At 54.4% G+C, this 21,106-nt stretch overlaps 12 protein-coding genes across 12 annotated transcripts; 5 read left to right on the top strand and 7 right to left on the bottom strand.

Annotated features, from left to right (window-relative positions):
- Position 1: 1 nt before the first annotated feature.
- PFLUO_LOCUS6567 (Hsp70 chaperone) lies at positions 2–1,924 on the top strand (the record flags this gene model as incomplete). Its single annotated transcript, XM_073784124.1, has 1 exon — positions 2–1,924. The coding sequence occupies one exon, from the start codon at positions 2–4 to the stop codon at positions 1,922–1,924; it is 1,923 nt and encodes a 640-aa protein (XP_073640610.1).
- A 415-nt stretch (positions 1,925–2,339) lies between these two features.
- On the bottom strand, positions 2,340–2,647 carry PFLUO_LOCUS6566 (uncharacterized protein; the record flags this gene model as incomplete). Its single annotated transcript, XM_073784123.1, has 2 exons — positions 2,340–2,520; positions 2,625–2,647. The coding sequence occupies 2 exons, from the start codon at positions 2,645–2,647 to the stop codon at positions 2,340–2,342; spliced, it is 204 nt and encodes a 67-aa protein (XP_073640609.1).
- Positions 2,648–3,085: 438 nt separating this feature from the next.
- PFLUO_LOCUS6565 (high copy suppressor of abf2) lies at positions 3,086–4,309 on the bottom strand (the record flags this gene model as incomplete). Its single annotated transcript, XM_073784121.1, has 6 exons — positions 3,086–3,599; positions 3,663–3,796; positions 3,852–3,965; positions 4,026–4,067; positions 4,126–4,163; positions 4,222–4,309. The coding sequence occupies 6 exons, from the start codon at positions 4,307–4,309 to the stop codon at positions 3,086–3,088; spliced, it is 930 nt and encodes a 309-aa protein (XP_073640608.1).
- A 610-nt stretch (positions 4,310–4,919) lies between these two features.
- PFLUO_LOCUS6564 (ubiquitin-like protein atg8) lies at positions 4,920–5,435 on the bottom strand (the record flags this gene model as incomplete). The annotated part of the gene is made up of 3 exons (XM_073784120.1): positions 4,920–4,953; positions 5,011–5,243; positions 5,346–5,435. The coding sequence occupies 3 exons, from the start codon at positions 5,433–5,435 to the stop codon at positions 4,920–4,922; spliced, it is 357 nt and encodes a 118-aa protein (XP_073640607.1).
- Positions 5,436–6,080: 645 nt separating this feature from the next.
- PFLUO_LOCUS6563 (Coproporphyrinogen-III oxidase) lies at positions 6,081–7,457 on the top strand (the record flags this gene model as incomplete). The annotated part of the gene is made up of 2 exons (XM_073784119.1): positions 6,081–6,290; positions 6,351–7,457. 2 exons carry the CDS (start codon positions 6,081–6,083, stop codon positions 7,455–7,457), a joined length of 1,317 nt encoding a protein of 438 aa, XP_073640606.1.
- Positions 7,458–7,917: 460 nt separating this feature from the next.
- Positions 7,918–10,504, bottom strand: PFLUO_LOCUS6562 (uncharacterized protein; the record flags this gene model as incomplete). The annotated part of the gene is made up of 6 exons (XM_073784118.1): positions 7,918–8,106; positions 8,156–8,251; positions 8,307–8,850; positions 8,902–8,978; positions 9,029–9,095; positions 9,144–10,504. 6 exons carry the CDS (start codon positions 10,502–10,504, stop codon positions 7,918–7,920), a joined length of 2,334 nt encoding a protein of 777 aa, XP_073640605.1.
- A 364-nt stretch (positions 10,505–10,868) lies between these two features.
- PFLUO_LOCUS6561 (uncharacterized protein) lies at positions 10,869–11,292 on the bottom strand (the record flags this gene model as incomplete). The annotated part of the gene is made up of 3 exons (XM_073784117.1): positions 10,869–11,014; positions 11,074–11,098; positions 11,155–11,292. 3 exons carry the CDS (start codon positions 11,290–11,292, stop codon positions 10,869–10,871), a joined length of 309 nt encoding a protein of 102 aa, XP_073640604.1.
- Positions 11,293–11,708: 416 nt separating this feature from the next.
- Positions 11,709–13,852, top strand: PFLUO_LOCUS6560 (mRNA 3' end processing factor; the record flags this gene model as incomplete). The annotated part of the gene is made up of 6 exons (XM_073784116.1): positions 11,709–11,873; positions 11,929–12,357; positions 12,411–13,090; positions 13,157–13,346; positions 13,394–13,753; positions 13,805–13,852. The coding sequence occupies 6 exons, from the start codon at positions 11,709–11,711 to the stop codon at positions 13,850–13,852; spliced, it is 1,872 nt and encodes a 623-aa protein (XP_073640603.1).
- Positions 13,853–14,084: 232 nt separating this feature from the next.
- Positions 14,085–15,419, top strand: PFLUO_LOCUS6559 (uncharacterized protein; the record flags this gene model as incomplete). Its single annotated transcript, XM_073784115.1, has 4 exons — positions 14,085–14,118; positions 14,181–14,201; positions 14,256–14,786; positions 14,845–15,419. The coding sequence occupies 4 exons, from the start codon at positions 14,085–14,087 to the stop codon at positions 15,417–15,419; spliced, it is 1,161 nt and encodes a 386-aa protein (XP_073640602.1).
- Positions 15,420–15,754: 335 nt separating this feature from the next.
- Positions 15,755–16,699, bottom strand: PFLUO_LOCUS6558 (Adenylate kinase; the record flags this gene model as incomplete). The annotated part of the gene is made up of 4 exons (XM_073784114.1): positions 15,755–16,163; positions 16,223–16,377; positions 16,437–16,489; positions 16,540–16,699. The coding sequence occupies 4 exons, from the start codon at positions 16,697–16,699 to the stop codon at positions 15,755–15,757; spliced, it is 777 nt and encodes a 258-aa protein (XP_073640601.1).
- A 496-nt stretch (positions 16,700–17,195) lies between these two features.
- PFLUO_LOCUS6557 (proteasome regulatory particle subunit) lies at positions 17,196–18,407 on the top strand (the record flags this gene model as incomplete). Its single annotated transcript, XM_073784113.1, has 3 exons — positions 17,196–17,379; positions 17,458–17,729; positions 17,799–18,407. 3 exons carry the CDS (start codon positions 17,196–17,198, stop codon positions 18,405–18,407), a joined length of 1,065 nt encoding a protein of 354 aa, XP_073640600.1.
- Positions 18,408–18,595: 188 nt separating this feature from the next.
- PFLUO_LOCUS6556 (uncharacterized protein) lies at positions 18,596–20,929 on the bottom strand (the record flags this gene model as incomplete). Its single annotated transcript, XM_073784112.1, has 4 exons — positions 18,596–19,166; positions 19,401–20,300; positions 20,351–20,748; positions 20,801–20,929. The coding sequence occupies 4 exons, from the start codon at positions 20,927–20,929 to the stop codon at positions 18,596–18,598; spliced, it is 1,998 nt and encodes a 665-aa protein (XP_073640599.1).
- Between the last annotated feature and the right edge of the window lie 177 nt (positions 20,930–21,106).

Raw genomic sequence — 21,106 nt, 5'->3', positions numbered from 1 at the left:
CATGTCTGCTCCCGCTGTCGGTATCGATCTGGGTACCACCTACTCTTGTGTGGGTGTGTTCCGTGATGACCGCATTGAGATCATCGCCAACGACCAGGGTAACCGCACCACCCCGTCGTTCGTGGCTTTCACCGACACCGAGCGTCTGATCGGTGATGCCGCCAAGAACCAGGTCGCCATGAACCCCCACAACACCGTCTTCGACGCCAAGCGTCTCATCGGCCGTCGTTTTCAGGACGCCGAGGTCCAGGCCGACATGAAGCACTGGCCCTTCAAGATCATTGAGAAGGCCACCAAGCCCGTCATCGAGATCGAATTCAAGGGCGAGAGCAAGCAGTTCACCCCCGAGGAGGTCTCCTCCATGGTCCTGACCAAGATGCGTGAGACCGCCGAGGCCTACCTGGGCGGCACTGTCAACAACGCCGTCATCACTGTCCCGGCCTACTTCAACGATTCTCAGCGTCAGGCCACCAAGGACGCAGGTCTTATCGCTGGCCTGAACGTTCTCCGTATCATCAACGAGCCCACTGCGGCCGCCATTGCCTACGGTCTTGACAAGAAGACCGAGGGTGAGCGCAACGTCCTGATCTTCGATCTGGGTGGTGGTACCTTCGATGTCTCCCTCCTGACCATTGAGGAGGGTATCTTCGAGGTCAAGTCCACCGCTGGTGACACTCACTTGGGTGGTGAGGACTTCGACAACCGTCTCGTCAACCACTTTGTCAACGAGTTCAAGCGCAAGCACAAGAAGGACCTGACCTCCAACGCTCGTGCTCTCCGCCGTCTCCGCACTGCTTGCGAGCGTGCTAAGCGTACCCTCTCGTCCGCTGCCCAGACCTCCATCGAGATCGACTCTCTCTTCGAGGGCATTGACTTCTACACCTCCATCACCCGTGCCCGCTTCGAGGAGCTGTGCCAGGACCTCTTCCGCTCCACCATGGAGCCCGTCGAGCGTGTCCTCCGCGACGCCAAGATCGACAAGTCCTCCGTCCACGAGATCGTCCTGGTCGGTGGCTCCACCCGTATCCCCAAGATCCAGAAGCTCGTCTCCGACTTCTTCAACAAGGACGCCAACAAGTCCATCAACCCTGACGAGGCCGTTGCCTACGGTGCCGCCGTCCAGGCCGCTATCCTGTCTGGTGACACTTCTTCCAAGTCGACCAACGAGATCCTGCTGCTCGACGTTGCTCCTCTGTCCCTCGGTATCGAGACTGCCGGTGGTGTCATGACTCCTCTGATCAAGCGCAACACCACCATCCCCACCAAGAAGTCCGAGACCTTCTCGACCTACTCTGACAACCAGCCTGGTGTCCTGATTCAGGTCTTCGAGGGTGAGCGTGCTCGCACCAAGGACAACAACCTGCTCGGCAAGTTCGAGCTCACTGGCATCCCCCCTGCCCCCCGTGGTGTGCCCCAGATCGAGGTCACCTTCGACCTGGATGCCAATGGTATCATGAACGTCTCGGCTATCGAGAAGGGTACCGGTAAGACCAACAAGATCACCATCACCAACGACAAGGGCCGCCTGTCCAAGGAGGAGATCGAGCGCATGCTGGCTGAGGCCGAGAAGTACAAGGCCGAGGATGAGGCTGAGGCTTCCCGTATCCAGGCCAAGAACGGCCTCGAGTCCTACGCTTACTCGCTCAAGAACACCCTGGGTGAGGGCAAGCTCCAGATTTCCGATGACGACAAGAAGAAGATCGAGGACAAGGTCTCCGAGGTCATCAGCTGGCTCGACAACAACCAGACTGCCGAGACGGACGAGTACGAGTCTCAGCAGAAGGAGCTGGAGGGTATTGCCAACCCCATCATCTCCGCTGCCTATGGCGGTGCTGCTGGCGCTGGCGGTGCTCCCCCTGGTGCCGCTCCTGGCGGTGCCCGCACTGCTGACGAGGTCGAGGAGCACCCCGAGGAGCTTGACTAAATGTCTCGCCCTAGAACGGTGTTTCGGTGATTTTCGTTTTGTGACTCACGGTTGATGACGCTTGCCCCTCTGGCTCACATTTTTCTTTTTTCATGTGTTGTTTTTACGAACTTATGGGATTTTCCTTTTGTTGCGCATGCTGCATAGATATGAGGCTATCTCTGCCGGAGAAAAAGTCCTGGCAATAAAATTTCTTCTTAATTCATATCAGTCCCTGTAAAATGTGTCGTAGATCAATTCTTTCACTGTAGTAATTGCTCATCTGAACTCCGATGCAGACGAAGCTCAAATCTCAAGAAAAAAAAGGCTGCCCACGCAGTCGAGGTTATTATTGTAGCACTCAACTCCGTAATCATGTCATATATACAACCAAGAAACCAAGCCTAACCAGTCCAGCAGAAGAAAAACAGGCTCATTATTGAACATCCTTAAAATCCCCGTTCCACCACCGCTGCAACCGCTTTCCACCGGTCTGCCACACAGTTCCGTACCCGATTTCTGACGCCCGCTCCGGGAACTTGTTTTGCTGGTCGCGTCGGATGCGCGACATCGCGGCCGAAATGCCCATTGCGAGGGCGAAGAGAGGGTCTCCTACTCTGTTATTTCGCAAAGTTAGCGTTGAGCTACCTCTGTAAGACATTTGAAGGGCGGCGTTTGGGTGGTTTAGGTTTTGGCTTTCTGGATCGAGGAGAAGGCGTACCGGGATAAGAGGTAGGCTGGCATTGTGAGAGTCCTTGGTTTAAGGATTTGGGTTGGAGAGAGGAGTGCTCGAGTGGAGGTGGGCGATTGTCGATGATGTTCGGCGCTGGGAGATATGCGCTCACGTGATGTGTTTGCCACGGGCTCTTTTCCTTGAGAGAAGCCAAGGTCAACTATACTATGCTTGTCATTTTTCACAGACTGAAATCGATGGGTTTCTTAGAGGCGGTATATGTTCACAGTCTACATCCCAGAGAAGAAAAGAGAAGATTGTTCTAGATAGTAGACGAGACTTGTCCCTCGGCACGAAATAAACATCATATCTATTGAAAATACACAAGCGGTCCCCTCCAGGAAGCCCGGGGCCACACGAACCCGAAAAGATAGAAAAAAGAGAGAGAACAAGAACAGGGGGTGTCAACGCCAAGATCAGAAGGGAACCTGTTTTTGGTTTATCTTCGGCTATACAACCTGGCCAAAGGCAGGGATCAAAGTCTGCGCCAGCCAGAAGCTGAACACTAGCTTGGGACCCGTCATCAGCAGCTTGGGGGTCAGACCCTTGAAGAAACTGGGGAGACCTTCGTTCTTGGCCATGTTCGACACAATCCGGAAGCCTGACTCCGGGTTCTCGAAGTTGCGGTTCTGAATACGGGTCTTGATCACGTCCAGGGGAGCGGAAACAACCAGCGATGCGCTGGCGCCAGCCACCGAGGCAACAAAGTTCTGGCCCCAGGTGGCCGAGTTGTAGTCCGTCAGGCCGTAGATATATTCCTTGGCGAATGCAGAGCCACCGAAGAGAGCGAACGAGCCGGGGGCATTACGAGCGGCTGTCCAGCCAGCGCCGCGGTACAACCCCATGCCTTCGTCGGAGATAATCTTAAAGAGACCACGGCCCCGGAAGGCCTCCGGGTTCGTTTGCCGCTTGATCTTCAGGACATCCAGGGGCAGCAGGATGATTTCGCCGATACCGATCAAACTGAGGCAATTATATTAGTTTTCGTCCACTCAACAGTGGGTAACAAAAGAAACCCGCTCTCACCTTCCTGCAGTTGCGTGCATGATGGCCTTGCCGTTACCCTTTCCGAACGCATTATCAAACTCGGCACCGTAGTGCGCGGCCAGGTAGTCGCGGGCGAAAGGCTGGCCGCCGTACTTGTAGATTCGTTGGAGGACCTGGACAGAGAAAAATGAGCAACCCCACAACAGTCTCTCTTGATAGACTACCAACCTTATAGCCAGCAGCGTATCCCAGTCCAGGGAAGAGAGAGGTGAACTTGCGCAGGGCCGGGGCGGTAGCGTATTCCTTGAAAACGACTTGTTTGAAACCACTGGCGGAGGTTATCTGTTTTGCGAATTGTCAACCTAACATTCAGCGCATTCCGTTCTTTAAGGTCAGTCTCACCCGAGTCTGGTTGCTCATCAATCGCTTGGCCGTGGTGTCAACCTGTTGGGGATGTTAGGAACTGGGGTGTTTGCGACCAAAAGGGGGAGTTGTTCCGTACGGGATGGAAGACCATCAGCTCGGCGATACCAGCAGAGCCTATAGACAGCGCATATTAGCAATTGGTCGCGAGTCCCCATGGTGGTTGCGCACGAACCGGAACCGAGCAGACGGGCAGTGGCCGACTCCTTCTTGACATCCTTGGAGGCAGCGCCAGCACCGGCGGGGACCGGAGCGGGAGACATTTTTTCTTTTTCCTATTTCCGTTTATCGCTGAACAGCACAACAAGGGGAGAACGATATCCGGGACAGGGAGTGAAGCACGAGAACAGTCATGGACTGATTAGGATCAAAATTTATCGGAGCACAAAGATGGGCGCTATACCCGATCGGGACATCCCGGAGAGAGGCGGACCAAAGTCCTGTTGATAGTACCATTGATAGTACTACGATAGTACTAAAGATACCCTCATCAACTACAACTATTCAGAGCTGGAGGAATAGAAAGACGTGCTACGGTAGATGTCACCTAGTAGGGAAACCACAGCCAAAAAGACCAATAGCATGTGACCAGTCAGATTGTTTTCATAATAATCCAGTCAACTCACGGCCAACGAAAAGCAGCACATTAGCCCAAGCAAAAATCAATTCACACACGAAAAGAAGACACACACACACACACACACAACACCGAATCAAACGCCAAAGAAACCAAGCACTTGCATCCCCAGATGGTGGTTGACGCTTCCTACTTAGTCCACAACACCCTGGTGCCTGTTGACCAAGTTCCCGGAAGCGTACAGGTGCTGCAGAATAGACAAAAAGGCAAAGAAGAGAGACAGGTCTCATCATTGCTTAGGAGTGGCCGAAAGTGTTCTCGCCCGAGTATCTGGTCGTCTGGTTAGTACATAGGGAAGACAGTAGGGAGAAAAATGGATAGGCCTACGTGATGTACAAGAAACCATCGTCGTCCTTGTGCTCTTCATAGATGCTGCTCATGAGCGCAGCGGTCGGGGGGAGAACCTCGTCAACGAAGATGAAGATGGCCTTCTCGGGAGAGAGCTTTATGCGCTTGCGGATCACATAGACGAACTGGCCCACGGTGAGATCGGCCGGGACCAGGTACTTCTTCTTGTCGATAGTGGCAATATCCGACTTCTCGACCTTCTCGCAGATGACCTGTCGATAGAAAATCCGTCAGCGTCCGAAGAAGCGGTGAAGGGCGTTGAGGAGGCTCTCGGTCACGAGGGCGATCCAACAAAAGAAAGAAAAAAGACTTACGGGAATGCGATCAGCGTATTTCTGGCGAATACGCTCGGCCTCGGCCTTGCGCTTCTCGAAGGGGTGCTCGTCCTTAAACTTGGACCGCATCGTGGGTGGCTGATAAGGTGATAAGTGAGCGGGTCGGGTGGAGCGGGAGGAGGGGAGACTCACGGGAAGCTGGATGAGATGTGGCAGAGATGTAGAGCGTAGAGGGGTCCGAGATTGGGGTGAAGAAGGTAGACAGATATTCAGGGGAAAGCAGAGAGAAGGATGAGGCTGAGAGAGATGGGGAGAAGAAGAAGAAGAGAAGAGAGAGAGAGAGAGAGAATGAGAGAGAGGGAGGGGGGTGACGATGATGCCGAGCTGACAAACAGGGCGGTGAGTCAGCGATCTGGTCAGCTGATTCGCTCTGCTGGAGTCAGATGCGATGGTCGTGGGATTGATTTAGTTGGTTGCTACATGGCTGTAGAGAGATCAGGCAGCAGGTGTATCGTGACTGTTGGTTTCGAGACAGCTCTGGCCCTGTAGGACGTACCTACATGTACCTACATAGTTGGGATACCCACTCGGGGAGACAAACGGAACAAACAGCGCAAACTCGCTCGTATCTCTGTGCTCTACACGCACGAGGATCAGAACCCTCTGTGGAACATATATCTGACCTCACGACTTTCTCATCGTCTCGACAATTCTGGCTAGTGAATTCCGCGCTGATCCCGTTCCCTCCTCGCGTTCCCCGACGCAGTCGCAAAAATGGCCTCCCGATCATTCATGCCTCTGCGGAGGTCTCTAGCCCAGCTCTCCGCCCCGAATGCCCGGGCTGCTGGTCGTCGCATGGGCAGACAAGTGCGCGGATATGCCACAGAGCAAAAAGAGCGCGAGTCGCAGAAATTCACAGTCTGGAGACCCTACCTGCGGCTCGCAGTCGGGGTGCCTTTCATCGGCGCGATTATATACTCCATGGTACGATACACTTCCCACCTTGCCTGGATAACATCATACTTACTGCCCCTACCAATGCAGATGACAGGTGAAATAACCGAGCTTGATGCCCCTTCCATTGTCGAACTCGACGAAGCCCTGAAACAATCCTCGGCCATCAACGAGTCCTCGCCCATGCGCCTGCGCATGGAGAAGCTCATCAAGGAACACCAGCAGAAAATCATCGAGGAACTCGGCAGGATCGATGGCCAGCAGTTCCGCACGGATACTTGGACGCGTCCCAATGGCGGCGGCGGTATTTCGTGCGTGCTGCAGGACGGGAACGTGTTTGAGAAGGCCGGCGTGAATGTCTCCGTGGTCTATGGAGAACTGCCGCGGGCAGCAATTGAGAAAATGCGCGCGGACCACAAGTCTTTCGTCCAGGCCGAGGTAGAATCCCTCAGTTTCTTTGCTGCGGGCCTCTCACTAGTCTTGCATCCGCACAACCCGATGGCGCCCACCGTGCATCTGAACTATCGGTACTTTGAGACCTCAGATCCGAAAGATCCCATCAATGGAGACAAGAATTGGTGGTTTGGGGGTGGCACGGATTTGACCCCGTCATACCTGTTCCCCGAAGACGTGCAGCACTTCCACAAGACGATCAAGGACGCCTGCGACCGCCACGACGCGACATACTACCCCAAGTTTAAGGCCTGGTGCGACAAGTATTTCTACTTGCCTCACCGTGGCGAGTCCCGTGGAGTCGGCGGCATTTTCTTCGATGACCTCGACGCCAACTTCCTGCAGGCCTCTGCCGGATCATCGTCCAATCCTCAGGAGACGCTGTTCTCCTTTGTTTCCGACGGACTGGCCTCTTTTCTGCCATCCTATGTGCCCATCATCGAACAGCGCAAAGATATGCCCTTTACCTCGGCCCAAAAGGAGTGGCAGCAGCTTCGTCGGGGCCGCTATGTGGAATTTAATTTGGTCTATGACCGGGGTACCAGCTTTGGCCTGCGCACGCCCAATGCCCGTGTTGAAAGCATCCTGATGAGTCTTCCGCGCACCGCCAGTTGGGCTTACATGGATCCTGTTTCCGGAACACGAACTGAAACCATGTCTACGGATGAGGAGGAATTGGGTGAGGACAAGACCAGTGAAAAGGAGCTGATCGATGTACTTCGACATCCCCGGCAATGGGTATAAGCCAAATCTCTTGTATTATTTGTACATCTTTGTTTCCTATCTATTGTCGCACAAATCCCTTCATCTTGCAATCAATGTATAATAGAAGTCAGTGCAATCAAGATACGTGACAAATAGTTGTCAATGTTTTTATTCTAGCCTGATGCTTGAAAAGCAGGGCCTCATGGCCAGTATGCTTCGGGACAAAAGAGACCAAGGTATACACATAATCATTTCTAGATACAAGACAAAAGATAGATAGAAGTATATAGTTACCCAATATGTCTGTCACTGACCACAAGTCAGACAACAAAAGATCAACACGGAAAAAGTCACGGCATTCTAATGACCCTCAAGGCCATACATGTATATCCACAGAGGTGACAAACGATGTAGTGGGAATATAAACCAAAAAGACAGCAAGGAAAGTGCAAAAATATATCCAAACGACTCATATGTTCTGTACACAGCAGGAAGGTACCTACTGGCCGGCAACTGCAGTTCGCTGCTTGGCTAGCCAGCCCTTCTGCGCCTCCGCCAGCGAGGCTCCATGTCGATAGCGAGACACCGTGTTGTTGCTGCTCTGCCACCGGCTTTGTAGATGATACCAAGCGGAGCCCACGAGGCTGAGTTCTCGGGCCTGGTCGTCGATGACCTTTTGGAGCTCAAGCTAAGGAGTGTTAGTAGAAGTATACAAAGTTGGGCATATTGGCACATACCTCGCGCTCTTTGGAGATGCCGTCATCCAGGTTCTCCTCGTAATTCTTCATGCGTTCATGAAGTGACTTGATGAGTTCATTTTGTTGTTGAATGTACTGCGCGACCTCCATGTTAGCATGCTAAATACCATAATTTCCAGTAGAAACCAACCTCTGCGCGTTGGGCGAGCCGCTCAATGTTCTTCTCCAGGACCCCGGCGCACTGCTTGAGAAGCTCGAAACTCGATTTCTGAGGCGTTTCACCCTCGTTGTTGTGGGTCTCGAATTCACCTAGCAGCATCTGCATTTCATTCATCACCTCCTGATCCTCGGAGCTGATCTCGGTTTGCTTGTTGTCAAGCATCTTGCGCAATTCCTCCCGTTCGGCGGCCATTTCGCGGACAAGAGTCTGGCTGGCATCCACTTCGCCCTCCAGACTGTGAATGTTCTGCGTGAGACCTTCCCAGTCGCCACGGAGCTTGGTTAGCTCGGCTGAATTGTGTTCTTCGAGCTCATGGAGCATATCGACTTTCTCGACGTTGACAATGCGAACTGCGATAACTGTCAGCCACCCGGCCAGGTCTTGGATGAAGGGTAATTTACTTTCAGCCTGTGCATTGGAAAGGTCCGTTTTGGTTTTGTCCAGGAGGTCCTGCACTTCTGCAATCTTCTTAAGGGACCCGGTGTAGGTCTCATACAGTTTCCAGTACTCCTCGCTATAATCAAAAATTAGAGCTGGTCGGATCATCGGTGCCAGATAAACATACCCTTGAGTGGAATTTTCGCGCGCAAGGTGCACGGACGCGTTAAAGCTCTCGGAGAAGCCTTCGAATTGAGGAGCCGGCTTGTGTTCGTTAGTCTCCAGAGCTTCGGCAGAACGCACGGGACACATACCTCTACGGTGGTTGACGGGGCCTTCAAGGACTCCATTTCGCGTTTCAATTCTTCGTTTTCGGATTTCCTGCCCATGGTTAGCCACGAAACTGATAGAAGAGCACAATGGCCATACAGCTGGGATTCTTTGACACCAAGGGCCTCGAAATCATTATGCAATGTGTGCTTCTTCGGCGTCCCAGACCCGGGAGATGGACTACCGGAGCCCTCGAGCTCCCGCAAACGCTCGCGGAGCTCGCTGATCAAAGCGTCGTTCCTTTCATTCTCTTCAGCCGCACTCTGAAGCCGTTCCGTAAGAGCGTGGTTGTTGAACTCGAGCTGTTTCTTCTGGTGCTGGATCTCGTTGGTGTCCTGCTCCAGTTGTGGCAGAAGCTTTCGGTACTCTTCGAGCTCCACATTGCGCTCCGAGGACCATCGTTGTGATGAGTCCGTTTCCTTTAGCTGTTGCTGGAAATCTTTGATCTGGTTCTTGAGGGTCTGGTTCTCCTTCTCGAAGTCCTGGTTCGCCTGAAGCTTCTGGCGGTATTTCTCTGCCGCGTTGGCCTTGCGCGCGAGCTGATCTCTCTCGGTGCGGAGCTCGTCGTAGTCATCCTGCAGCCTTTGGTAGCGTTGATTCTTGACGCGTAAGGACTCGACGGTCATCCGGAGACTGTCGAGTTCATCATTGACAGCAGACAGTTTCGCTTCCTGGGACGCGATCAGGTCATCCTGTTGGCGCGTTTTGCTCTCCAGCGCCTTTGCGTTGAACCCCTCGCCCTTTCCAGACTTGAGTGTCACCAGCCGATCCTCGGTCGACGCGAGGCGGTTCTGCAGGGTGTCGTTGTTCTCCTGCAGACGCGCCAGACGATTGTGCAGGTCCTCTAACGCCTTCTCTAGCTCCTTCTTCTCGTGTGTGAGGCGATCATTCTCCGCAATCACCTTGCCGACGCGTTCCTCAAACTGCAGTTCCAAGTCTGGGCGGTCTGCTTTGGCCAGTTCCTCTTTCAACTCGTCGGCCGAGTCCAGGGGTTCGTGCTGGCCATTATGCGCCTCCTCGATGATATCCTTGAGGCCCTCCTGGGTGGAGGTGCTGAGCTCCTGGAGCGTCTGCACGTAGGTTCCCGCGTTGGGCGAGCTGATCGCCGCGATCAGGAGGAGTTTCAACAACTTGTTGGTCTCCTTGGGGGCGGCTTTCTCGGCGACGGCTTCGAGATCGGGCGACGGATCGAGACCGGAGGGCAGGGTATCATCGTTCTGGTGGCGGATGTAGCTGAGCAGCAGCTTGTGGATGTGCTTGAGATTCTGCCACTTGGCCACCCAGTGGTCGGCGGGGGTACGTTCGGGGATCTCATCGAGGAAATACTGGGGATCGATGTCCTGCAGGATTTCCCACAGGATAATTCCATCGGTCAATTCATCCGTGGCTCGGAGGGTCCTGCCCAGGGAGAAGCTGTTGATCCATTCCAGCAGAACCTTGGTCACGGTGTGTTCCGACATATTGCCGAGAACTATGTTAGTAGCAGGCCGAGAGGATGCGATGCGACCGCAGCATGTCTGGGTCGCAACACACTGGCGAAAAAGACAGGGGATGAAGAGGAAAGGGAGACAGAGAGTGAGAGAGATAGTCGCGCGTGTTCGTTCCGGGGGGGCGAAGATGGATTGGCACTAGCGGGGGGGGGAAACACTCGGGAGTTCGAAGATCAGAGGTCCACTACTGAAACTACACAGCTGTTGTCGGACAAACGTAGTTATTTTGAGTATTGTCATATCCTAGGTAGTAAGTAAATCATTATTGCAACAGCCTATATGCTCCAGATCAAAAAAAGAATGTCCCAGATCCAGCTGAGGGATCGTAAGAGGATCAGAACGAGTGTGCCTGGCCCTCGTAGTCTCCATCGATGGACACCACCTTGTCCTCCTCGACGTTGGCTTTGTACTCGCTGTCCTGCGTGGATAGGGCCTCGAGAGACTTGACGGGAGCCTCAGCCGCAAAGCCCCGAATGAGATCTAGATAAACCAAGACGGTTAGTATTGCCCGCCGATGGGTGTAGAAGAGTGGTACTGACGATATTCATGAGTAATAATGCCACCCTAGAAATCAGCAGTCAGTCAGGCAATCGAAAATCAAAATCCAATGGGCCTCATACCGAGGCCACCAGCGAGTCTTTGGCCTGATTGATCACCGAGTCCGGCGTGCCCTCCGGGAAGGTGACGATCACGGATTTGAGCGACTTGGCGGCCAGCGCCAACGGAAGTAGAGCCAACAGAGTCAAAAACAGTTTCATGTTCAGAATAAATCGTCAGATAGAAGTGGTGAATGAGAAGCAAGAGAGAGAGGAGGAAGCCACTGCTACATGCGTCATGCGAGTCACCTGACCCTGCCCATCCAGAATACTGTACGTAATCCATCCATCCCATCAATCCCTTCCCTTCCTCTCGGTCTTTCTTTCTTCACTTCCCTTCCATCCTCTTCCCTCCCTTCCCTTTCTCTCTCCTCTCTCCCCGTCCGTCTTGATCCTCGGCGTTGTCGTCACTGGCAGAATTAAGTAGAGGTCGTTTCCCCCGGAAGGTCGCAGGGTCTGCTGGGTTGGACTGGGGGTCTGTTGTTTTGAGTCTCTCTCTAGCTAGCAAGCATTGTACCACTTTCTCTCCATCTCCGTGCTGGTCCCAGTTGGGCGGACTTAGAAGAAGAACCAAAAACATGTCTGGCCTGGTGTCGGACGAGGTCGCGGAGGACTACAAGAACTCGCTGGAGGATTTGACCACCAATGACCGATTCCAGATCAGCAACCTCACCGTGATCGCCAAGGAGAACACCGAGCATGCCATGGCCATCTCGCGCGTGCTGGAGAACCACATCCGCTCGGTAGGTGAATCCCACCCCATCATTCCATCCTGTAGCCCATTCTAACCCCGGGTAGACTCCGCCGCCCCAGAAACTTCCAGCGCTGTATGTAGTCGATTCCATCGTCAAGAACGTGGGCACCCCCTACACGCTGTTCCTGGGCCGCAACATGTACCAGACCTTCATGAACGCCTACACGTTGGTCGACTCGCAGACCCGTCGCAAACTGGACGAGATGCTCAAGACCTGGAAGGAGCCCGTGCCCGGTTCGCTCGACACCCGCCCGGTCTTTCCTCCAGACACCACCCGCAATATCGAAAACGCCCTGATCAAGGCCCGCACCGCCGCACTGCAGTCGCAGCAGGCCCGCCAGCCTGAGATCCTGCGTGGCCGGGGAAGCGTCACTCCCACCAACTGGTCCACCAACCCGCAGCCCAACATGCGCCATCCGCTACCTAATCAACCGCCGCCGACGAATGCTAATGGGCATGGATTCAATACATCGGTAAGTGTGCTCCAATTTTCCGGGTGGTTTCGAGAGTCACTAATCTTGGCCAGACTCCACCACCTGCTCATCGGCCCGATCCCAACCTGGACTCTCTGAACCGAGACTTGGATGCTCTGATCGCCTCGGCTCGGACGGATTTCGCCAATAGCCCTTTCAACCCGTCTTCACAGCAACGGTTGAAGGCGCTGCTGGATCTCCAGGGCATCTTGCAGAGGCAGCAATTGACCCAGGACCAGCTGAACCTCGTCCGGGATCAAATCTCTGCGCTGGGGACCTCCAATCCTCTTCAGAATGCTCCTGCGAATGGGCCGACGGCATCAGGGCCTCCCCCAGGGTCGACGCCGCCCACCCAGTCTGTCTCGCAGCCATTGCAGCAACTGCTCAATCCCGGAACTCTGGCAGGGCTCATCAAAGCTACTGCCGTCCGCCAGCAACCTACACCGCCGCCACAACTGCCTAATGCCCTCTCTCAAATGCCCCAGATTCCTCAGTCCAGCGGCACACCGCAGCCGGGACCTGCTGGCCCCGACAACCCTCTCATTGCGGCCCTTCGGGCGCGCGGTCTGTTGCCCCCTGCATCCGCTCCACCGTCTCTCCCCCTTTCGGGTACTGGAGGCCCTGGTTTGCCATTCATGATCCCCGGGCAGATGGGCTCTACACCCCCGGCCCAAAATCCTCAGGCTTCGAACATTAATTCCGAAGTTCCTATGACGACTGCATCTATAAAAATGTGAGTTCTACATCCCCGAACGTCCTTCGTTCCGCTAAACAATTGTCCATCGTAAAAAAGACCCAGGGTTGCTCTGGTAGTTTCCCTCTATGAAGCCCGGTCGAACCGATGTGGAACCTGCGGGCGTCGGTTCCTTTCCACCGAAGAAGGCAAGGACAAGAAAGCCCGTCATCTTGACTGGCATTTTAAAACCAACCAGCGCATGGCGGAAGCCGCCAGGCGGGCCCAGACCCGCAGCTGGTATGTCGATGAAAGAGTTCGTACACATTTCCCCTCTCTTTGTATCAGTCTGACCATGAACAGGATTGGATCAAATCTCGGGAAGCTGGCGACGATCAAGGCGCCGCCGACCCCGAGGCTGCTGCTGAAGACGCTGCGGCAGACACCGCCAAACAAGGGCCCCCCAAGCATTGGATCCGCGCCCCGAACGACGCCACACTCCGCAACACGCCATGCCCCATCTGCCAGGAGAAATTCGAATCGAGCTGGTCCGAGGACGTCCAGGATTGGATCTGGCAGGACGCGGTCAAGGTTGGCCCTCGAGTCTACCATGCCAGCTGCTACGCCGAAGTAACCAAGGATGGGCCTGCTCCCGCACGCGGTGACACACCTCAGGCGCGGACTGGTACACCCGACTCAGTGCTAGGCAAGCGGAAGGCCGAGGTGAGTTTTTTTCTGATGATACCAAAAAATCCCCTCTGACGACCTATACAGGACGACTCCCCGGGGCACAAGGTGCGCATCAAGATGGAGCAGGCGTGAAAATGTATCATAGTGACTCCTAGCATAGCATAGCGCGCATTTCCAAGTGTTTCTATTTTCCAATTGACAAATACAGTCGCATTGCGATGTTGCTTTGCCCCGCTCGGGGTATCTCCACACTCTCCACTGGATATGATTAATATCTACACCTTCCTCTCCTTCCTTTCTCTCTTCTTCAGCCTCTCTGGTTGACTCTGTACTATACGTAATAAGACCAATCAACACAACAAAAATGGCACCGCATACTATCCGTTGGGGCATCATGGGTACGAACCACCACTTCCCTCTCCCGCTAGAACCACAAGCTAACCTAACCCCCCGGTATCAGCTACCGGTGGGATCGCCAACAGTACGTATTGCCCCCTAGGGATCACTAGGACTGAACAGAACTAATTAAATTCAGCGTTTGTGCGAGACCTACTCATCGACCCGAAAACCCGCGACGCCTCCGACGTCTCGCACCAAGTCGTTGCGGTGGCCTCGTCTTCCTCCCAGGACCGCGCGACCAAGTTCATCGCAGATACCGGCATCCCCGCAGGCTGCGCCGTCTACGGTGACTACGAATCGCTCGTGGCCGACAAGAACGTTGATGTCATCTATGTGGCCACCCCGCACTCGCACCACTATCAGAACGTAATGCTGGCCCTACAGGCCAAAAAGAACGTCCTGTGCGAGAAGGCGTTTACCGTCAACGCCGCCCAGACGAAGATCCTGTGTGAAACCGCCAAGAAGAACAACTGCTTCCTCATGGAGGCCGTGTGGACTCGCTACTTCCCGCTCAGCATCCAGGTCCGCCGGCTCATTCAGTCGGGGGAGATTGGTGAGGTGCTTCGCGTTGTTGCTGATACTAGCTTCGCGAATGAGGTCGAGAAGGAATTTGATACTGCGAATCGGATGGTGAATCCTGATTTGGCAGGTGGTGCTCTACTGGACTGTAGGTTTGGTTGCTGGGATTGTGTTTCTTGGGGTTATAGATCTAACGGGCTGAACAGTGGGCATCTACTCCCTCACCTGGGTTTTCCAAACCCTCTATCACACTCTTCCACGCGACCAGCGGAAGGCTCCCACCGTCGCCGCACAAATGACGCCCTACCACCTCACCGGAGCGGATGAAAGCACGACCATCTTGCTGAGCTTCCCGACCACCACCCCTAGCAATGACACTCACCCGCAGCACTCGCAGGGCATCGCCATGACCAACATCCGTGTAGCTAGCGACCCAGATGAAAAAGGCAGCGCTGGTCCTGCCATTCGGATCCAGGGTGTCAAGGGCGAGATCCAGGTCTTTGGTGGACCCGCCTACCGTCCTACGACGTATCGAATTGTTCCCAAGCAAGGCCACGGCGCGGTCCGTACCGTCGAGTACGAGTTCCCCGGTAAAGGCCATGGTATGTACTGGGAGGCTGATGAGGTCGCCCGCTGTTTACGGGATGGCAAGCTCGAGAGTGAGGGCATGCCCTGGGAGGAGAGCATTGTGATCATGGAGGTCATGGATGAGGTGCGCCGACAGGGTGGCTTGATGTATCCTCAGAAGATTGAGTCGACTGAGTTCCCTCTGCCTCTATAAATTCCGAGATGAATGTAAACAATAGCTTTTTGAGGCGGCAAATATGATCTTTTACAGTTATATATATCTACGGACACGGACTCAATTGCGTTCGTACACCATGCCGGTGGCAGTGCATTCAAGAAGTACACCTACTATACATGGCGTGTGGAGAGGGGATTCAACCTCGTTCTATACGCGGACATCGCCAACCCGGACTGCCAGATGAAATGCTTCCCCTCAAGGAGAAGACGACCAACAAAAGAAACGGGAAGCATTTCACCACGGACTCCGACGAGGACAAAGAGGCACCCGCAGCTCGCCCCTATCCCTCTCCTTTTGAGGATTGTCGGAATTTAGTTCTTGTGGAACACACCCAGCAGGCTCTTCCACACCTGACCAGGCTCCTGGCTGGCATCAATGCCGCGCCAGATACCGGTATTCTTGTAGTAGTCCACGACGGGCGTCGTCTGGGCGTGGTAGGTAACCAGACGCTTCTGCAGAGTCTCAGCGTTGTCGTCCGATCGCTGGATGAGCGGCTCGCCGGTGACGTCGTCCTTCATGTCGCTCTTGGGCGGGTTGAAGATCTTGTGGTACGACCGGCCGGATGCAGGGTGGACCAGACGGCCCGTGATCCGCGCAACCAGCAGAGCGTCGTCGATCTGCAGCTCAACGGCGTGCTGGAGCTTCTGCTTCCGCACAGCCAGCATGTCGTCCAGGCGCTCGGCCTGCGCGACCGTCCGCGGGAAACCGTCGAGAATGAACCTGCCCTCGTGTCAATTTGGGTTTCCCCTTACCCTCCAACATAGAAGAAGAATACGAACCCATTCTTGCACTCGGCGTTGTTGTCCAGCTCGCTCTTGATCATGTTGACCATGATCTCGTCACTGACCAGGCCACCCTGGTCCATAATCTTCTTCGCCTCCTTGCCGAGCTCGGTCTTCTTTGCGACCTGGGACCGCAGCATGTCTCCGGTAGCCTATTTGGGTAAACCGTCAGCCGGGTTGATGGGGAGAAAAGGGTCCCGTGCTTGCTCACCAGGTGGCACGCGCAAAACTTGTCCTTGAGGTTCGGCGCTTGAGTGCCCTTGCCTGGAAGATCATTAGCTCAGCCCCGACATCAACGAACACGACAGCTTTACCTGCACCGGGCGGGCCCATAAGAATGATGCGCATCTGCTCGGCCAGCGACTTGGACTGCTTGCCGCCGGCAAGACGGTCCTCCAACTCGACCACTCGGGCCTCCAGCTTGCCGATGGTGTCCTTCAGACCGGAGACGATCTCCTCCGTGATGGGAGCCATTGGGAGTGTGGGGAGAAGAGAGAGGGAGAGAAAGGAAAGAAGAAGGGAAGGGGAAGGGAAGTGAGCAGCGTAACACCAGAGAGGCTGAACAGGGAAGAAGGGAAGAAGCCGCAGGAATGGAAGGGCTAGCGCCCGAGGTTCGGAGCACGGACGGAGGGAGATATACCATGCAGATACAATGGTATCGACCGAGGACTCTACAGGCACAAGAATGGTTTTAGGATCAATGAATTCGATATCCCTATTGGACGGTCACCCTCTTCCTCTCCTTTCTTTTATTATTGTATTCTTCCGTCCAACGCGGACGACCTCTCCGTCGTCCGAAAAGTTCCCTCCACACCAGCCACGCTGACTAACCGGCCGCCACTGTGGCAGCTCAGCATCATGGGCTGGTGTTCCTACACACATCCCATCGCTCTCTCCCGTCACGCTCTTCTGTCGCTCCGCCGGTCTTATCTCCCTCCACCCGATCTTGTGATTGATTTCTCTACTCGCCATGCCTGCCACCACGGCAGACACCCTCTCCCTCGTCCAGCGCACCGTCACGGTCGCCCCGTTAGTCCTGCTCTCCGTCGCCGACCACTACGGCCGGACCGCCAAGGGCACTCGGAAACGTGTGGTCGGCGTGCTACTGGGCGAGAACACGGGCCAGAATGTCCGGGTATCAAACAGCTTTGCTGGTATGTCAGGCGTCCCCCTCTGCATTGATTCACGCTGGATAGCTAGGAGCTGACCCGAGCTTCGTGGAACACCGCTAGTGCCGTTCGAGGAGGATGAGAAGGACCCATCGGTGTGGTTCTTGGACCACAACTTTGTTGAATCGATGAGGGACATGTTCAAGAAGATCAATGCCCGCGAGAAGCTGGTCGGGTGGTACCACTCCGGCCCCAAGCTACGGGCTTCGGATCTCGAGATCAACGAGCTCTTCAAGAAATACACCCCCAACCCACTGCTGGTTATTGTTGATGTGCAACCAAAGGAGGTTGGCGTGCCTACGGATGCTTACTTTGCCGTGGACGAGATCAAGGATGTGAGTGTGATGGCAGTGGATGGATCAAACTCGGGTACATTGGCTAACTGGATTGGTCTGTATGTGTAGGATGGCACAACAACCTCAAGGACCTTCGTGCACACCCCATCTATAATCGAGGCCGAAGAAGCCGAGGAGATTGGCGTGGAGCATCTGCTCCGAGACATCAGAGACGTCGCCGTGGGCACGCTCTCCACCCGGATCACATCGCAGCTGCAGTCGTTGCAAGGGCTGCACCTGCGGCTCCGCGATATCGGCCAATACCTGCAGAAAGTCCTCGATCACGAACTCCCCGTCAACCATGCCATTCTGGGTAACCTCCAGGATGTCTTCAACCTCCTCCCCAACCTGTCCACGCCGCCCATGACCCCACGGATCAGCGGCCAGGAACCACAGATCGAGAACAGCGAGCTCGCGCGGGCTATGAGCGTCAAGACCAACGATCAGCTGATGGCCATTTACATCAGCAGTCTGATCCGAGCCATCACGGCCTTCCATGACTTGATCGAGAACAAGATCCAGAACCGACAGCAACAGGAGGAAAGCGATTCGAAGCGGGAGCAGGAGCTCAATGCGGCGACCAAGGTGGACAAAGAGGGCAAGAAGGCCAATGGGTCGGCCGATGGCGAGCAGAAGGAGGATCCGGATAGCTCATCCGAGAAGAACAAGAAGAGCTAGACGGTTTAGGTCGACATTCGATCAACGTAATACCACCACTTCGAGCCATTTCTTCCTGTCTCGTAATGAATGTATAGTAGGACAATCCAGCATGACCGACTAGACATGTCCTATCTCCCAGCGTGTTTTTGGTCGATCACATCCTTTTGAGCTTGTTTGAACTCGTAGTCCGCCGACTCGGGGCTATCTCACCCACCCCAGCCAGCACACCATCCAGCCAATTCCTCCCTTGAGATGGCACATCGCCCATCCTGGTCAGATGCAAGGAGCCCCGGACAGCGAGCCAGTAGCACACAGGCCAAGATATGCTTACAGATCGGGGGTGCGCCTTCCGCCATTGGGCGCGTCAGAGTGCCCCCAAATGAATACGCGAGATTCTTCGAGAGTTGGTTTTGCACCCCCTCGGGAGTCGTGGATTCAGCATCTGCCGTCGGTCTGGCTTCTCGAAATGCAGAGAGCGCAAATGTCGGACACGTGCAATTCCAGGCGTGCAGGCGCACTTCGTAGCCCTTTTGATGCCGGGTGAAGGTGGATGATGAGAGAGAACCCCCTGGTGGAGGGGCCATTGAGGCCGACATGACGAGGAAGATATCTTGGTCTGCTGAGGGAGAACCGTCTTCCTCGACGGTGTGCACCACATGTCGCACGAGTCTGCGGTCCAGGATGTCGAGTGCCAGGAGCAGGTCATTGGGGAATAGGCAGTGCAGGGTCAGCATCAATGGCTTGAGCGTATCCGACTGGGACTTCCTGTCGCCTTCCCTGGTGGATTGGGTTAATTCGGTAATGAGTTGATCGATGAACATGGTGAGTGTGGGAGCAACATTTGAAACGTTGAACAAACAGAAATAAATACACAACTATACCACCCACCCACTCACTCACTTTCGACCACGTCTTCCCCTTCTCCCTCCTCTCCCTCCTCTCCCGCCTCTTCCTCTCTGCCCCTTCTCTTCGGCCACTTTGGTCTCGATCACCTTGGTCACCCTAGTCGACCTGGTGACCCGAGGGACCGTGGCTTTAGAGCGGCGGAGTCTCCCCGTCGCCTTGTACTCCTTCATCCAGGCTTCATTGTTCTGGTCAAAGTAGCCAATGGAGATTGTATCTCGTTCACTGCCCAGCGAATCCCGCTCAACCTTCATCTTATCCCCATCTTTTGTTTCCTGATACCATATCGGCTCGTCCGGTGGCGTCTCCGTAGGGGACTCACTCCTATCGCTGCGTTTGGACCGGGACTCTGCCTCCCCCTTCTTCCTATCCGGTTGCACGTCGTCAATTTCCATGTAATAATCCGGTTTCATTGGCTTCCGACGATACGCGAGGATGAAAACTTCCCCGTGTTTGCTCTGCTTGAGAACCCGATCGAAGCCAAACCCTTGCTTCACCTGGTGATCATTGGTAAGTGTCCAGTCCCGACCATGATCCTTCACGGCGGCCATGTAATGGCCCTCGTTGGCGCTGGACCCTAGGTGGAAGATGGTCGAGCACAACTCGTACTCAACATCGATTCTTTCTTCCGATGGACCTGGCGAGTAAAACCAATTGCGATCGAGGCTCAAGGTTTCTTGAAGAGACACGCCGGTTTTGATTTTGACTGGCTGTTGTACTTGGCGATCGTAAATGCTCCTCTGGAGCTGAATGAAGAGAAGCTCGGGTGGGTGGATGATTCGCGTTCTGGCCGTTTTTTTCTGCTGGCAGTGTTCGCAAGTCGCACCATCGATAGTCTTATCCTCAAAACAGTTCCTCATTAATTGGTCCATCTCAAGGGGCTCCCGTTGCTGTGTCAGTGGAACCAACCAAAACAGTGATTCATCCTCCAAGATCTTGTTCTGGGGACATCCGCATACATGCACCTCCACTTTGGTCGTCTTGAAGATGTCCTCCAAGTCAGAGCGGCTGAATATGTCAGTCAGTATATCGCCAGCAAAGCGAAGGGGGAAACTTACAACAAACTCAACGTATCCTCCTGCAGCTGCGTGTAGAAGGTGTTCCATAGTTCCAAGGGATCTTGCTGGCCATCCTTATCAACTAGCTCCCAACCGTCAAAGACAGCATTCCACAGAGTGTTAAAAGCGAGGTGCCATTCTCCCATGGTTTCATCCCAATAGCATGCACAGAGATGATGGAACAAACAAAGCCGGCATTCTGAGCCTTTCAGCCCTTGTTGACAGGTTCGACCCTCAGGCAGATGGTGCTGGCGGTACCAGGAGAGCCAATTCATGACAATCGGCGCATGAAGAAGCGTTTGGAAAAGGACATTCCGGTAACATGTTTCTCCTGGGTTGGCAAATCCGATTTCGGTTTGGATCGCAATGGAATCCTCCCAATCGGGCTCAAAGGAAGTCTATAGACAGTGGTTAGAATGGCTCAAAATATATATGGGAGTAGGGATTTACCCTCCATGGTCCTGCTCCGGGGTTGTTAGTTTTCTCGGTGCTGGCTGAAGCATCGGGATTGCCCAGAGACTGAAAAGCAGGGCTATCCGGACCTAGAGAGCCTGCTGAGAAGTAGGTTTCGTGCGACATCTGACGACTTTCTGGTAATGAAAATATCATGAAGGAGAGGGCAATGCGAGGCTCTGAGAGGAAGATGCTGTTTCTGAACCGAGTCTGTTGAAGGGCATGCCATTGAATTTATCTGCCATGAAAGTATGACCCTCTGGAAGACGACTGTAGTCATTTATTACATTGAGAACCCCATCT

The sequence above is a fragment of the Penicillium psychrofluorescens genome (genome assembly GCF_964197705.1).
Source record: "Penicillium psychrofluorescens genome assembly, chromosome: 4".
NCBI lineage: Eukaryota > Fungi > Ascomycota > Eurotiomycetes > Eurotiales > Aspergillaceae > Penicillium > Penicillium psychrofluorescens.
Note: the sequence above shows the minus strand (reverse complement) of the source record. Positions and strands in the feature narration are given on the sequence as shown.